The sequence below is a fragment of the Mustela nigripes genome, chromosome X, assembly GCF_022355385.1.
Source record: "Mustela nigripes isolate SB6536 chromosome X, MUSNIG.SB6536, whole genome shotgun sequence".
NCBI classification, from domain to species: domain Eukaryota; kingdom Metazoa; phylum Chordata; class Mammalia; order Carnivora; family Mustelidae; genus Mustela; species Mustela nigripes.
The window spans coordinates 108430409-108445655 of record NC_081575.1 but is presented as its reverse complement, the minus strand read 5'-3'; the positions used below and the strand labels follow the sequence as shown (position 1 = coordinate 108445655).

The following is a 15247-nucleotide window of genomic DNA, read 5'->3' as shown; positions in this document are numbered from 1 at the left end:
AAAAATAACCTTATACTACTTCCTCTTGACTCATCAATTTCAGATATTATCTTTAGACATCCTATTAGAGGTAACACTCATATCACAAATTTTGGTTAAATCAGTATTTAGTTTTTACATTATTATGACGACGCAAATGTTCACTGCCAAGGTGAGGAATATATTCTAGTTACATTTCTTGTGTATAACTTCTGTATTCTTCTTAAGTCTGCAGTTGGTTTTAAAATTTGCTTTCTTTCTGCCTATCTCAAATTCTTCTCACTCTGCCTCTTAAGTGAATTTTCAGTACTCCAACCTATTGGATAATTCATCACTTCTATTTTTTCCCCTGGAGACAGCTTTCCTGGAATCATCTGTCTGCTTCAATCTGGACTGAGTACTCTCTAAGCCTACTGAATGAACTAGTCTTCTGAAGCACCCCTTATTCATCACAATGTGAAGGAACTTTCTTCATTGTGCTTATAAATGTTGGATCCTTTGTTGCCTGAATCTCCTGTCTTTTTCTTGTTAACAACCATCTTGTGTTGGCGGAGCCTACATTCCAGCACCTTCCTAAAAATAGGTATATGTCTGAAAATATCTTGGTTGAAAATCATTTTTGCTAAGCACTTCAAAAGCATTGTTCCTTGTCTTCTAACTTCCAATGTTGTAATATTTGATATTATTCTCATATCCCGTCCTTTATATATTTGAAAAATCTCTAAAAGCTTATCTTAGCCCATTTGGGCTGCTATAACAGAATACCATATACTAAGTCACTTACGATAAAGAGCAGAAATTTATTCATCAGAGTTTCGGAGGCTAGGAAGTCTAAATTCAAATCACCAGCAGATTCAGTGTCTGGTGAGAATCTGTTTCCTGGTTTCTAGACAGCCACCTTCTTGCGGAGTCTTCACACGGCAGAAGGGGCAAGGGAGCTCTCTGGGGTCTCTTTTATAAGGGCACTAATCCTACTTAGGAGCCATCTGCCCTCACTACCTAACCACCTCCGGAAAGCCCCACCTCCAAATCAGGGATTAGGCTCCAACATATAAATTTTCAGTCCAATAAAACTAGGATTTTCTATCACTGGTGTTTAATAATTCACAATAATGATTCTTCTTGAGAGTAGGTGTTTTTGTTTGTTTTTATTAAGAGGCTTTCAGTAGGCTGTTTTAATCCAGTAACTCACAGTCCTCACACTAAAGAAAAAAATTTCTTTTGGTATTTTAGTACTCCATTTAATCTAAGAGCATGATTATCACTATACCATTATAGAAGAAAGTGCTGCCAATTAAAGTGTGTCACACCACTGACTTTAACAAGGATTTCGATTTCAGAGATACTAAAATGTGGGAAAAAACAAATCTCTTAGGATATTTCTTTCCTAATTTCTTCCTTTCCATTTCCCTGTTGTCTCTGGAATTCCTATTAAGTAGATGTTAGATTGCTTCCTTCTTTTTCTCTCCTATTTTCTATCTCTTTCCCTTATTCTATTTTTTTGGAGATTTCCTTAACATTAGCTTTTAAATATTCTACTAAAATGTAAAACATTCCTATTCCATTTTTAATTCTAAGAATTTCTTCTTCTGATTAAAAAAGTAGCGTCCTACTCTTATTTTAGCAAATCAGTTTTGTCTTTTAACACGCAGAAAGTATTAATTTAACTTCTCTTTTTCCTCTTTACTGCATTGTCTGTTCCTTCAAGAGCTTACTCTTTCATTTGGAAGCCTTTCTCAAATGTACAGCGATATTTAGCTTTTCAGTCATACTTCAGAGTGAGACACTAAGAAGTGGACTAGATGTTCTGGAGCTTGTCAACTGTTAGGCTTTTTTGCTACGTTAACTGGCCAAATTTAATCAGCCTTTAAATTTGAGATCTCCTAACTGTGTCTGAAGGTCTTTTATCAGGGACCATTTAATTTCTTCAGGAAAGGCTTTACTTTCCTGTCAGGAAGATACAGTCCTGGTTTGTGTAACAGGTAAGAAAGGGAACCATAACACCATTTACTAGGCTTTTACTTGATCTCCTTGTTTCTAGCCCAGTGCCTCACCCCACTTACTACTATACATGGGGTTCCCCAAGTCTGGAGCCATTCTGATTCATTTTTCTCTATAAAATACCTTCTGTCTCTTCCAGAGGTAGGAGAGAGGAGACAGTGGAGGCTGGTTATATTGATATTCAACCAATCTCAGTTTTCAGCCCCGTGCCATTCCTCTACTTTCCATGGTACCTGGTGACTTCATTCTTGAGCTCTTCTGGTGCTGTGAGGGCAATAAATAAGGCATGTTTCCTGCTGCTACACCTCTCTAAAAGCACTTAGGTCCTTTAACTTCCTCTTGTTATGATGGTTTTATCTACTTTTCATATTCATATGTTGTGGTTCAAATTATACAAGTCTTCTAATTTATTTATTTATTTGAAGATTTTACTTATTTATTTGTCAGAGAGAGAGAGAGAGAGCAAGAGTGAGCACAGGCAGAGTGGCAGGCAGAGTCAGAGGGAGAAGCAGGCTCCCTGCAGAGCAAGGAGCCCGATGTGGGACTCGATCCCAGGATGCTGGGATCATGACCTGAGCTGAAGGCAGCCGCTTAACCAACTGAGCCACCCAGGCGTCCCAAGTCTTCTAATTTAAAGACCATATTTCTGTTTCTTATTCTCCTTGATGTCTTGGGTAGGAAGAGAAGAAGACAAGAACAACTTTATTTTTCCATCTGAAGACTGCAAGTTTCCCTCATTTGCTTTTGAGTCTCTAACAACCTAGCAGAGTTCTTGGCATGGCAGAGAAATTCATTAAGAACTTGGTTAATGAATGATTAGCTGTAGTCAGACTACACTGTTATAACAAAAAGACCCCCACATGCAATGGCTCAACAAGGTAAGTGCCTATTTTTCTCTCGTGGAGCAGTCCATAGGGAAGAGGATAAATTAGGGTGAAAAGGAATCACAAGATCATCAGGTCAAAAACGGACCCAAGTTCCATCTCTCTTGTTACTCTCCATCCATCCTACAGTCTTGTGGTCAAAACTGGCTACTCATCATACTCTGTGTTCCAGCCCATTAAAAGTGGGCCAATTAACCTACAAGAAAGCCTACCAGTTGACAAGCTCCATACATACAATTATCTTCTCACAGTTTCTATGGGCCAAGAATCTGGGCTAACAAACATGTGAGCTTGGAAGAAGAACCTTTTCCCATCAAGATTCAGATGAGAAACTAGCCCTGGTTAACTCCTTCACTGCAGTGAGAGACCCTGAACCAAAGGACCCCGTTAAACTGTGCCCAGATTAATGACCCACAGAAACTGTGAGATAAGAAATGTATGTTGTTTTAAGCTACTAAGTCTGAGCTAATTTGATATGCATCAAATAGATAACTAATGCAACATCTCAACTTTTGTTATTTAAATTATCAGTACTTGACAAAATGAAATCTTTTAGTTGTACATTAAAGGCAAATATACAATTTAAAAGTATAAGGCTCATATATGTATTTTGACAATCTTTTGGATTTAATACCATTAGTGAAATAGTAAATATTAGGCTTTTTATACTCAATCCTAATTCCTATTATCTGGAATGATCTGCTCAAAAACTTTACCCACATTGTTAGTAATACCACAGTCCTGCAGCTTTTCTTTCTTTCTTTCCTTTTTTTTTTTTTTTTTTTTTTTTTTTTGAGAGACAGTGTGAACGCAGGAGTGAGTGGGGGTGGGGAGGAGCAAGAAGGAGAGGAATTCCTACTGTGGAACACGATGTAGGGCTTGATATCACAACCCTGTCAGGCACCTTTACAAACCAGGCTATAAAATGCAATTTTCTTACAGATGTAATGTTACTAATGCCATGAGTACTCTCAGCGGAAGTATGAACCACATAATATCACAATGGAAAATGTTTTTAGACTATAGAAAGAATAAAAAATTTGAAGGTTTTCCTTTTAAAGAAATAGTTACCTAAGAAAAACAGGTAACTTGTGGCAGAAAAATCAGTATTAATGCTTACTGTTTGTTTTTATGTTTGCTTAAATGCTAATAAATATATACTCCAGATGAATGAAACAGAATGCCTCAAATGGCCTGGGAGGTACAGAAATCTAGACTAAACGTGAAGGTAACCTCAGGCACAGGTCCCATGTCTGGGCCCTTTTATGCATTCATTTAATTAACATTTAACTCTTTTTAAAAAGATTTTATTTATTTATTTGACAGAGATCACAAGTAGGCAGAGAGGCAGGCAGAGAGAGAGAGAAGGGGAAGCAGGCTCCCCGCTGAGCAGAGAGCCCAATGCAGGGCTTGATCCCAGGACCCTGAGATCATGATCTGAGCCAAAAGCAGAGGCTGAACCCACTGAGCCACCCAGGCGCCCAACATTTAACTTTTTTTAAAAGATGATTTATTTGATCTTTATTTACTTGAGAGAAAGAGAGAGAGCACGCACATGGGCAGGGAGAGGGGCAGAGAGAGAGGGAGCAGCAGACTTCCCGCTGAGCAGGGAGACCTATATGAGTTATGACCTGAGCCAAAGACAGATGCTTAACCAAGTGAGCCACCCAGGTGCCCCACCATTTAACATTTTAATGTATTATTAGATGTAAGACAGCAGAAAAGAAATGCGATGTAACAAAAACTCAAAATACCCATGAATTAGCTTAATAAATTAATGTATAAAATCATATGTAAGAAACCATAAAATTTTGATAAAGAATATAAAAGAACATCAGAATAAATGTTTTGGGAATGTGAAGACTCACCATTATTAAAATAATTTACTTCATGTTAATTAGCAAATTTAACAGAATTGTTATAAAAATTCCAGTAATTTTTTCAGAAGTGCTTGATAAATTGATCGTAAAGTTTATCTGGAAGATGCGTAAGACCACAATTTTGGGAAGAAATAAAAAAGGTGGGATGGCTTGCCTTGACATATACATAAAACATATGATAAAAATAAAGTAACTGAAAATGTATGCGAAGTCAGGACATTCAGAGATGCTATGGGTTGAACTGTGTCTTCCAAAAAGATATGTTCAATTTCTAATCCCAGTACCTGTGAATGTGATCTTTTTTGAACACAGGGTCTTTGTAGATTCAATAATATTAAGATAAAGTCATACTGGACTAAGGTGGGCCCTAATCCAATGACTGGCATCCTTATGGGAAGAAGGAATTTAAACATGGGATACACATAGGGAAAATGCTATGTGACAATGGAAGTTAAGAATGGAGTGATAGGGCTAAGGAATCCCAAGAACTACTGGCAGTCACCAGAAGCTGGAAAAAGCAAGGAAAGATCCCCTCTCTGAGCCTTCAAAGAGCATGGCTCTGTTGACACATAGATTCATTCTAGTGTCCTCCCGACTGTGAGAGAATAAATTTTTATTATTTTAAGCCACCCAGTTTGTGGTATTTTATTAGGGAAGCCCCAGAAATCCAATACAAGGAGAATATAGCAATTTATATATGGTAAAAGAGAAATCTCAAGTAAGTTGAATAGGTTTTATTTGTTCAGTGAGTAAGGGATTAGGACAACAGGGTATTTGGAAAAAGTTAGAGTTCTATGTCATAATGTGTACTACAATTTCAAGTAGACCACAGATCTAAATGTAAAACACAAAATCAGAGAGGTGGTAGATGAAAAGATAAAGGGTTATTTTTATAACCTTGGTGCAGGGAAAGATCTTCTTTTTAAATTTTTTTTAAATTTTTCATTAAAATATAATGTATTATTAGCCCCAGGGGCACAGGTCTGTGAAAGGGAAAGATCTTCTAACCAAAACACAAAACCCAGAAGCCAGATATGATCATTTAAAAATGAAAACTTCTGTATACATACAACGAAGAACAACATAATCAATGTTAAAAAAAAAACAGGGAGAAAATATTTGCAAGATACAGTAAAGACGTGGAGTAAATATGCAGAATATATATGATCACGTAGACTATAAGGAGATAAGCAATCAAAAACATAAAGGCCAATAATACATGAATATGCAACTTCAGTAATAATCAAATGAGATGCAAAGTGAAATGAGAAAGTATTATTTATTTAGAGTGGCTCAAATGAAAAATAATTTCTAATAATACCCAGTGTTGAATAGGGTGTGGTTGAACAGGTACTCTCATACAGTAATATTTTTACAACCCTTTTGGTTTAGACAGCAATTTGGCAATGTCTACTGAGATTTATTTATTTTTTAAAAAAATATTTACTTAAGTAATCTCTATACCCAATGTGGGGCTTGAACTCATGATCTCGAGATTAAGTTGCATGCTCTTCCGACTGAGCCAGGCAGGCGCTCCTATGTCTATTGAGATTTAAATGTTCATATCCTTTGTTCTAGCACATCCTTTTCTAAGACTATATCCTACTGAAACCCAAGTTCACAAAAATAAATAGGAGGAAAATTCCATTAAGTGCAGGACATGCATAAAACACAGAGCATCATGCAACGGGGGTGCCTGGATGGCTCAGCTGGTTAAGTGTCCGACTCTTGGTTTCGGCTCAGATCATGACCTCAGGGTCCTGAGATGAAGCCCCACATGGGGCTCCATGCTCAGCATGGAGTCTGCTGGTCCCTCTCCCTCTGCTCCTCCCCACTCCCTTCCCCTGCTCTCTCTCAAATAAATAAAATCCAAAAAAATAGAGTATCAGGGGCGCCTGCGTGGCTCAGTGGGTTAAGCCGCTGCCTTCGGCTCAGGTCATGATCTCGGGGTCCTGGGATCAAGTCCCACATCGGGCTCTCTGCTCAGCAGGGAGCCTGCTTCCCTCTCTCTCTCTCTCTGCCTGCCTCTCTGCCTGCTTGTGATCTCTCTCTGTCAAATAAATAAATAAAACCTTAAAAAAAAATAGAATATCATGCAACAATTTAAAAAGAAGATCTATATGTATTATGATAAAAAAAAAGTTCCAGACTTAGTAAGTGAAAAGAGCAAATTGGAGAATATATGTATTTTATAAATATCAGTAATAACTATCTTATGTGCAAAAAAAAATGAAGATACTAACTGCGCTGGTAACAATGGTTATCTTAAAGGTAGGAACATTTATTAATTCATTTATGTAATATTTAATGAGTACTTATTATGTGCCAGTCTCTGGTCTAGGTGCTAGGGACTTAAAAGGGAATAAAAAAACAAGATGAGGAAATGGTGACCATTCATCTTCTATGTTAAATAGTTCTATAAGTATCACATTTTTATATTTTTGTCTCTAAGAAATCAAAGTTTAGTTTCATTAAAAAAAAAAAAAGATTTAAGGGGGCACCTGGGTGGCTCCGTTCATTAAGGATATGTCTTTGGCTCAGGTCATGATCCCAGGGTTCTGGGATTGAGCCCCTCATGGGGCTACCTGCTCAGTAGGGAGTCTGCTTATCCCTCTCCTTCCCCACCCCACACTCATGTTCTCTCTCAAGTAAGTCAATGAAGTCTTATAAAAATAAGCTTTAAGGTACCAATGAAAAACTTTCAACAATATAAAGCAATTTGTTGTGTCATTCTTTTAAAATCAGTCCTATTAATAAGTTTTTAAAAATGGCACTAGCATATTCAAGACTGTATTTTGGTAAAATTAATGTGAAAGCATCAACAAGTTTCTAATACCATAAGATCATTACTTTGCTTGGTTAAAAAATAAGAATCCTTAAACTATATGGTATCTGATTTATGTATAATCCTTTATGATACGATATTTTACTTACAGTTTGTGGATTAATCTCCTCCTCTCCCATAGGTTCATCCATAATTTGCTGTCCATTCTGTGAAAAGCATAGCAAGTAGAAAGTTACCAACACAGATCTCAGATCAGTTAGTTAAATGAAGGCAGACAAAACAAAATCACATAGGAATATTTTTACCCCTACAGGGTTCTAATGAAGTACCAAACCACCATATAAGTATGTAGTTGCCAGTATGCAACAGGTTGTGCTTTAAAAGTTAACTTTTTCCATGAAAATTATATAATAAATGATGATTACCTTTCCAGGTGAGCCCTTGAGGTTATTTTAATAGTTAAATGCATTACAAATGGTGTCATTCAAACCTCACTGAACATCATTTACAATACTTTCTTTGGCAGAAGATACTCTAAATTCCAACTCCATTGATTAATCAGGGCAACTGATTATTTTGGGGGGGAAAGTAAGCTAGATTTCTATATCAAAATCGATTCCAGGTGCATAAAACATTTAAATGTCAAAAACAAAATTATACAAATATTAGAAGAAAATATAGGTAAATAATACTTATGGGGTAAGGAGGGTGGAAATCATAAAGGAAAAAAATGACATTTGAATTGATAGAAGTTTAAAATGTCATCTGTCAGACACGAAAAAGATAAGACAAATTGATTACAAAAAAAGCAACATATGACAAAGGGTTGGTATTCTCAATACATAAAGAACTTTGTTTTACAAACCTGTAAGAAAAAATGATGAACCTCAACAGAAATGAGCAATAAGGAAAAAAAGAGTTCAGCCTTAGTACTAATCAAATAAATGCATTTAACCGAAAGATAACTTTGCCTTTCAAACTGGTAATGATTAACAGAAAAAATAATACCCAGCACTAATATGAGTATGAGGAAAAGAGCACTCAGGATATACTGCTGGAGAAAGTATAAATCAGCACAACCTTTCAGGAAGGTAATCTAAGTCTGTATTAAAACAAGTGTGCAAAGATGTACATACAAGAATGCTCACCATAACTTTTTCCAAAAAGAACTCCAAATTGGAAACCTAAATTCTTAACAATAGAGAACTAGTTAAATATATGATGGTACATCCATATAATGGAATACTATACAGTCATTAAAAATGATAATAAAGATGTAAATTTATTGACATGGAAAGACAGTCACATGTAATAAGTGAAAAAGCAGTTTACAAAAAATATGGATTGTAATGATCCCATTTTAAATAAATATATACATATTTCAATGTATATATTTGCATGGGAAAAACTCTGGAAGGAAATACACCAAAATGTTAACAGTGGCTATTTCTGAGTGGTAGAATTTAAAATATGTTTGTTTTTGCATATTTGAATTTTCTAATGTGTCTACAATGGATATTTGTGCAATTAATAACAAAACAAAACAAAACCAGAAGTCAGGAACATAGGGTCTTCCCTAGTTACTTCAATGGAAAAAGGTGTAAATGCCCCTGATCACTTGTCAATTCAATAAATGTAGAAGGATCTAAGCTAACCATCTTTGGAGCACTATCAATTGAGAAATAAAAGGCAGCCCACCCATTACCCTATATCGCACATGAGGCAGATGCTCTGAATTTGAACTCTCTCTACTCTCCAAATCCTTATTTATCCATCCATTCATCCACCCATTTCTTTCATTCATGCTATGTTCTAGGCACCAAGGTGTACATGAATGGTTAATAAAACATGGCCCCCAACCTAGAAATCTATCCTAGAGGATCTTACAGATCCACTGACTTATAAAAAGAGTACCTTTCATTTTCAAACACTCAAAGAGTATGTTTCTAGGTTAGGGAATGCCTATACAATATTACAAAGCACAAAAATGGTGCTAAAATGCAGTAAAGGGGAGGAAGGTATAAAATCTTTATTATCCTAAGACACTTTCAGAGGCTATAGTATTGCCCACTCTACGGTAAGGACTCAGATAACTCCAGGAGACATCTTTCTCCCAAAAGCCACAACCATTTAATTCAATTGAACTGATCATTTTTCTCCAAACATCACAGACAAACCTTAAAGTAGCTCTTAAGAACACTAGCTTTGGAGTCAGACACCTAGACTGAAATTTCTACTCTTAAACTAAGCATGAAGCCTTGGACAAGTTATTCAAACTAAGCTGTAGTTTCTTCACATGAGAAGTAGAGATGAAAAAGTCTCATCTTCAGAGAGTTGTGGTAAAGACTAAGTGAGATAAGTGATGTAGAACTCTAATCACAGTGCCTGATGCTTAATATGAACAACCAATGGTAGCCATTTTAATTACACACAAAATTTAGTCACCCCATTTATGGCTCACATATCTGCTACTTCTATACTTGCTATCTTAGTGAATGGTACCATCATTCATCCAGCAGCACAAACTGATTTTCTCATTAATTGTACACAGAGTTCTCTTTCTATAACAAAGATCTGCTAAATGGCTCCCAATTATTTAACTTTTAGAACCCTTCATCTAACTGAGCTACAATTACACTTTCCATGGGAGTATAATTTGAGAACCATCTGCTCCTTGCAATTTTCAATGCAACAAAGCAAGAATTACGACCTATAACTTACTTTTAAGGCCAACTGTTATAGTAGAAACAACACTAAACTTGGAATGGTAGACAAGGGATAGAGTCCTAGGTTTGCCACTTAGAAGCTTTATTATTATGGGCAATTCAGACTGTCTCTTAGCCTATTATCTTATCTGTTCACAATGAGGATAATTGCCCTGTTCACCTAAAGGGTTAATGTTAGATTTAAAACTGAGATAACTTATAAGAAAGTACTTTATAAACCATAAAGTGCTATACCAATGCAAATTATTATTACTAAGGTGAGGTAGCTTTATGAGGATAAAATACTCCATAAAGTCTTTTTAATCTGAGAATCAAAACATTTATGATTGGTAAGGGATCTTGAAAGTCTTTTGTTCCAAATAAAAATCATATGCCTCAATTCTTTCTTTGCCATTCTCACCTAGATTTAAATACTATCAGGACAAGAATGTACTACCTCACCAGGAAGCCTAGATAAAATTCTTCATTATATAGTAATTTTCCTCAGCTACAAACTCCCTTTAATAGGATTACTGATACATGACTAACTTGCCTGTATTATATCTGCAAAATAACAGGAAGTAAATCTACAACTGTGACTGTAAACCATCCTGAGTCTGTTTTTACTAGGCAACTCAAGTTCCTTCAAACATTCCTTTCAGATAGATGAGACCACCTTCTTTTCTGAGCATGCACCCAATCCATCTTAAAGGGTCGTATATAGAACTACATTCAATTAATATTCCAGCCTTGATATGACCAATGCAGAGTAAAGAGCATATCACCTCCCTTGTCCTAGATAATAAACTTATATTAATGCAGTTCACATATGCATTGTTTTTGAAATGCCCAAAACACATTGCTGAGGCATATGAAATTTTCTATTGGTTAAATCCTAGTCTTCTTTATACTGCAACTAAGCCCTGTGTACTTGTTGGTACACTTAGTCTCATGAATAAAGCCTTAAATTTTAAGTTTCTGACTCATCTCTTTCTAGTTCTGATCCTCTATAGGATTGCTACAGCCTCTATGAAAAGGATTCTGAATCTGCTAATCAGCCTCTTTGCTATTTCTATCTTCATGTAATCCACAAATCTTGTATTTCTTTTCTAAACAATTCACCCAGCCAATTAACAGTAATATACTAACAAAGCCATCTGAAAAAAAAAATGAAGTGAAACATGATCTAAAGGTAGTTTATGCTCTTAACTTTTGCAAAAATATCGACTTCCTTTCTGAGTTTAGGAAATATTGAAAATTTTGGACAATTTAAGAAAACTATAAAAGCCAACATTATCCTACATATTGGTGAGGCTTTAAAAAAACTACTTTAAAAAGCACTTTTACTTCAAAAAACCTTTTGTATTGTTTCATCAAAACAATGATTCAAATATTACCTGTTAGAAATGAGCATAATTACTCATGCAGCTAGTAAGTTTCCTTTTTGAAAAATGACCCTGAGCTTCACTAGAGATTAGGTTACATGGGCCATTAGTCCGACTCAATATGCAATTTCTATAGTTTCTAAAGTTCAAGGAACAGTACCTATTAAATAAGAAAACTTACTTATTTAACTTAAAGAAACAGAAAAAACCATGTGATCTGCATGTCACTAGTATCAGGTTTAAACCCCAGCTCTGTCACTTACTGCTACAGTTACCTGACCTTGGGTAAGTTACTCAACATTTTGAGCCTCAGTCTCTTCATCTGTAAGATGCATATAATACCTACTTCACAGGGATGTTGTACTTAAATGGACCTACCAAGGGACACCAGATGCTCAGTAAATACTACTTTCTGTCTCCTCTCTTTTGCCTGAATTGTGTAATATATACATTTCTACAGTTAACTTCTAAAGACATAATGCAATAAAGAAGTACAGGAGAGTGCTGAGATACTTGTTCTGCTATTTAATACAGCCAATTGCCCACCACGCAGGGTGAAAGAGATCATTCATAAGTGTAGTATATTTTTATACAATGTGGCCAAAGAATGAGTACAGACGAAAAAGAATAGTTTAAAAGTGAGGCAAATGTATTTATCCTCTCTCATCCCACCATTATGCCTTCCAGCCAAAAAACTGCAGAGCTTGGCAGATTGTACATATGCAAATATTATGTGAAATACTGGAAAAGGTTAGGAAATGCTAATCATGCTTTACTCTCTTAGTCTGAAATGTGTAAAAGTCAAAAATAAGAATAACGTACAATATGGATCTCATCAGAACAAATCAGACAAAGGAGACTGTTAGCTTGCATTTCAGCAGGAATTGTTTTCAAAATAACTTCTAAGGTTCTGGTATGAGATTATCACTAAAATCATCTTTCTGGTTTAAAAAGGATGAACAATTCAAACCAGTAATTCTGAAACAAGATTTCATGATTTCTAGAGTATTTGCAAGTATTTTAAGGGAAATTCTCAAATGATAAAAATAAGACTATTTTACTAAATAAAAATTTCATTTTAAGCAACTTTATTTAACAGATTGTTTTGTTGGAATGGTATGTTACAACAATGTACATTTCCAGGTTGCTGTTTGATACCTTTGAAGAAAATATAAAATACGTTAAAAAAATGCTTTGAGTCCAGCAGGAGATCATCATGTACAAGTACACTAGAACTAAAAAAATTATCTGTGACTGACGATATGCTACCTTGAGATTACTAGGAAATAACATCTACTGACATCTTCCTAGGCAGAAATGAAATATACATATGAACACTGGGAGAAAAGAATTCCTCACAGAGAATAAGAGCCTGAAATAACAGGAAAGGAGGAGGAAAAGAAAGGGTCCAGAGGCCTGGTGTACGTACTAATTTGGAGACCAGGCTGTAGGAATGAGCAAGGACTGTATTTTTTCAACCACCCTCAAGTTCCCACAAGTATATTTGCCTTCCAAACTCCCTGAAATCAGCAGTGGTTCTCCTGCCCAAAGTATATAGGAGTCCCATGAAGCTGCTGAGGATGAGGCATGAGAAACCTCTCTTGAATTTTAGTTCAGATACCATCAAATTGTTCAGAATCCAAAGAATCTTCTATGCAATCACATTGAAACAATAAGAAACAAGCATTTTATATTCTTAATAAGGAATGTATATAATCCTTACCAATATGACAGGATTAAGAATCAGCTCCTCATTTATCCTAAGGAAATATCAGAGATGTGCATAAAGACTTATGTACAGTGATATTCATCATACTCATTATACTGAAAAATAGAAAACAATCTAAATGACCAACAGGGGACTGGTTAAATAAATCATAACACATCTATTCATATGTAGGAATACTATGCAATGGTTAAATAAGGGCCTCAAAAAATTAATGATGCAAAAATATGCTTGTAATATATTAAATTAAAAAGGATACAAAACTATATAGCATGACCCAATTTTGTGCCCCCCCAACATGTGTGCATGTAACTGGCAAAACATATATCAAATCTTATCAGCAGTTACCTGGGTCATAGGATTTTCTTCTTGTATTTTCAAAATTACATGCATTTATTATTTTTTATTTTTATAATGAGGAAAAAGTATAATCGATATAATAGGAAAAATCCATTACTTCTAGTTAAGTTGCCCTTATGGGTTGCTTTGCTATTCCTCAAGCAACTAAAGGCCTGCTAGTACTCAAGACTGTTCTATTTTCTAGACTAGGGTAGAAATGACCTCTGGTTATATCTATGTTTTTAAGTTTTAGAGGACCCTTTCAGAAGCTTTTTTTGCCTGTATGGTCCTATGATTGTGGCCTCAGAAAACAGACAGGATTAAGAATTTTAGGCCTGAATCCACCTTATGTTTTTTTGGAGTGTACCCCTAAGGGGAATTCTGCTTATGAAACAGGAATATGTTGAGGTAAGAATAAAGAAATGAAAACACAGTAGCCAAAATTAAATCTGCATTGTGAATAGCAAATATTAGAATTGACACTGCAGAAAACGGAATCATGCCACAGAGGACAAACTTGAATAAATGAAAAAAAAAATGAAAGAAAAGATTAAAAAACTATGGAGGACAGACACAGAAATAATCTATGAATAACAGATGTTCCTAAAGAAAAAAAAAACAGAGCATTTTAATCAATCAAAAGTATAAGAAAACTTTCCAGTTCTGAAAAAAAAAAATACCTGAGACTGGAGACTGAGAAGGTTCAACAGAGATCATCAACACCAAGACATGTCCTGGCAAATGTTTTTAAATTTCAAGGATAAAGATATAATCCTATAAGCATACAAGCAGAAAAAAATAGGTTATTTTCAAAAGGAACTAAAATCAGAATGACCTCAGATTTTTCCTCTGCAACAATAAAATGCCAGAAGACAATGAAGTAATGACTTACAGAGAGTTGAAAGGGAAAAGTTATGATCTAAGAAATGTATACCTTGTCCTAGTTTTTCATGTACAAAGGTCACAGGAAATTATTCTTAGATCAGCAAAGTCTTATAAAAGTTCACCATCCTGGTAGTATCTTTTTTTCATAAATTGTTCAAAGGTATGTCCTAGACCATTGAAAGAGAATCAAAATAAGAACTTAAGAATACTGAGGTAGGGAAGAACAGGTGACGTATACTGAAATCAACCTAGTATCTACAAACAAATGAATAAAATAATTAACCCCATTAATGGAGAAAGGGTCAATAACGAAGAGTAAATAGTTGATGTAAGTATATAAACAATACAAAACTTAGGAAGTTAAAGGTAAGATTTGTAATCTCAGCCTAAATTAATGTAGACCCAAATAGAAGAGGTAGTGGAAGAAGGGAGAAAAGATTCTCAATTCTCTTTTTCCTAAAAGGATTATTTAAAAACCACTATTTTTGTAGTTAGCTAATAAATATAAATTTTGGAACGTTTTGAGAAACCGTATGATAACCAAAACTTGTATTTATTTATTGCAGTCCAAAAGATATTAACTTGCAAAGGCTATAAAAACTACTTTTTGACAGCATCACACTCAACCTTAAGAACATGAGGTAGGTATAATCACCCCTATTTTACAGATGAGGAAAC

The 15247-nt window shown here is 35.1% G+C and overlaps 1 protein-coding gene across 8 annotated transcripts in view; it reads right to left on the bottom strand.

Annotated features, from left to right (window-relative positions):
* RPS6KA3 (ribosomal protein S6 kinase A3) overlaps positions 1 to 15247 on the bottom strand; it is a 118623-nt gene that overhangs the window by 79406 nt on the left and 23970 nt on the right. For 2 of the 8 annotated variants that reach the window (XM_059385856.1, XM_059385851.1), the window contains 4 exons: positions 14619 to 14736; positions 14365 to 14458; positions 13343 to 13379; positions 7679 to 7735 (listed from right to left, as the gene is read on the bottom strand). In XM_059385856.1, coding sequence (XP_059241839.1) covers positions 7679 to 7720 — 42 coding nt within the window. In that variant the 5' untranslated portion in view covers positions 7721 to 7735; positions 13343 to 13379; positions 14365 to 14458; positions 14619 to 14736. Of the gene's footprint in view, positions 1 to 7678; positions 7736 to 13342; positions 13444 to 14364; positions 14459 to 14618; positions 14737 to 15247 lie in introns of all 8 variants that reach the window. The other 6 variants (XM_059385857.1, XM_059385852.1, XM_059385859.1 and 3 more) reach the window with 4 other exon arrangements.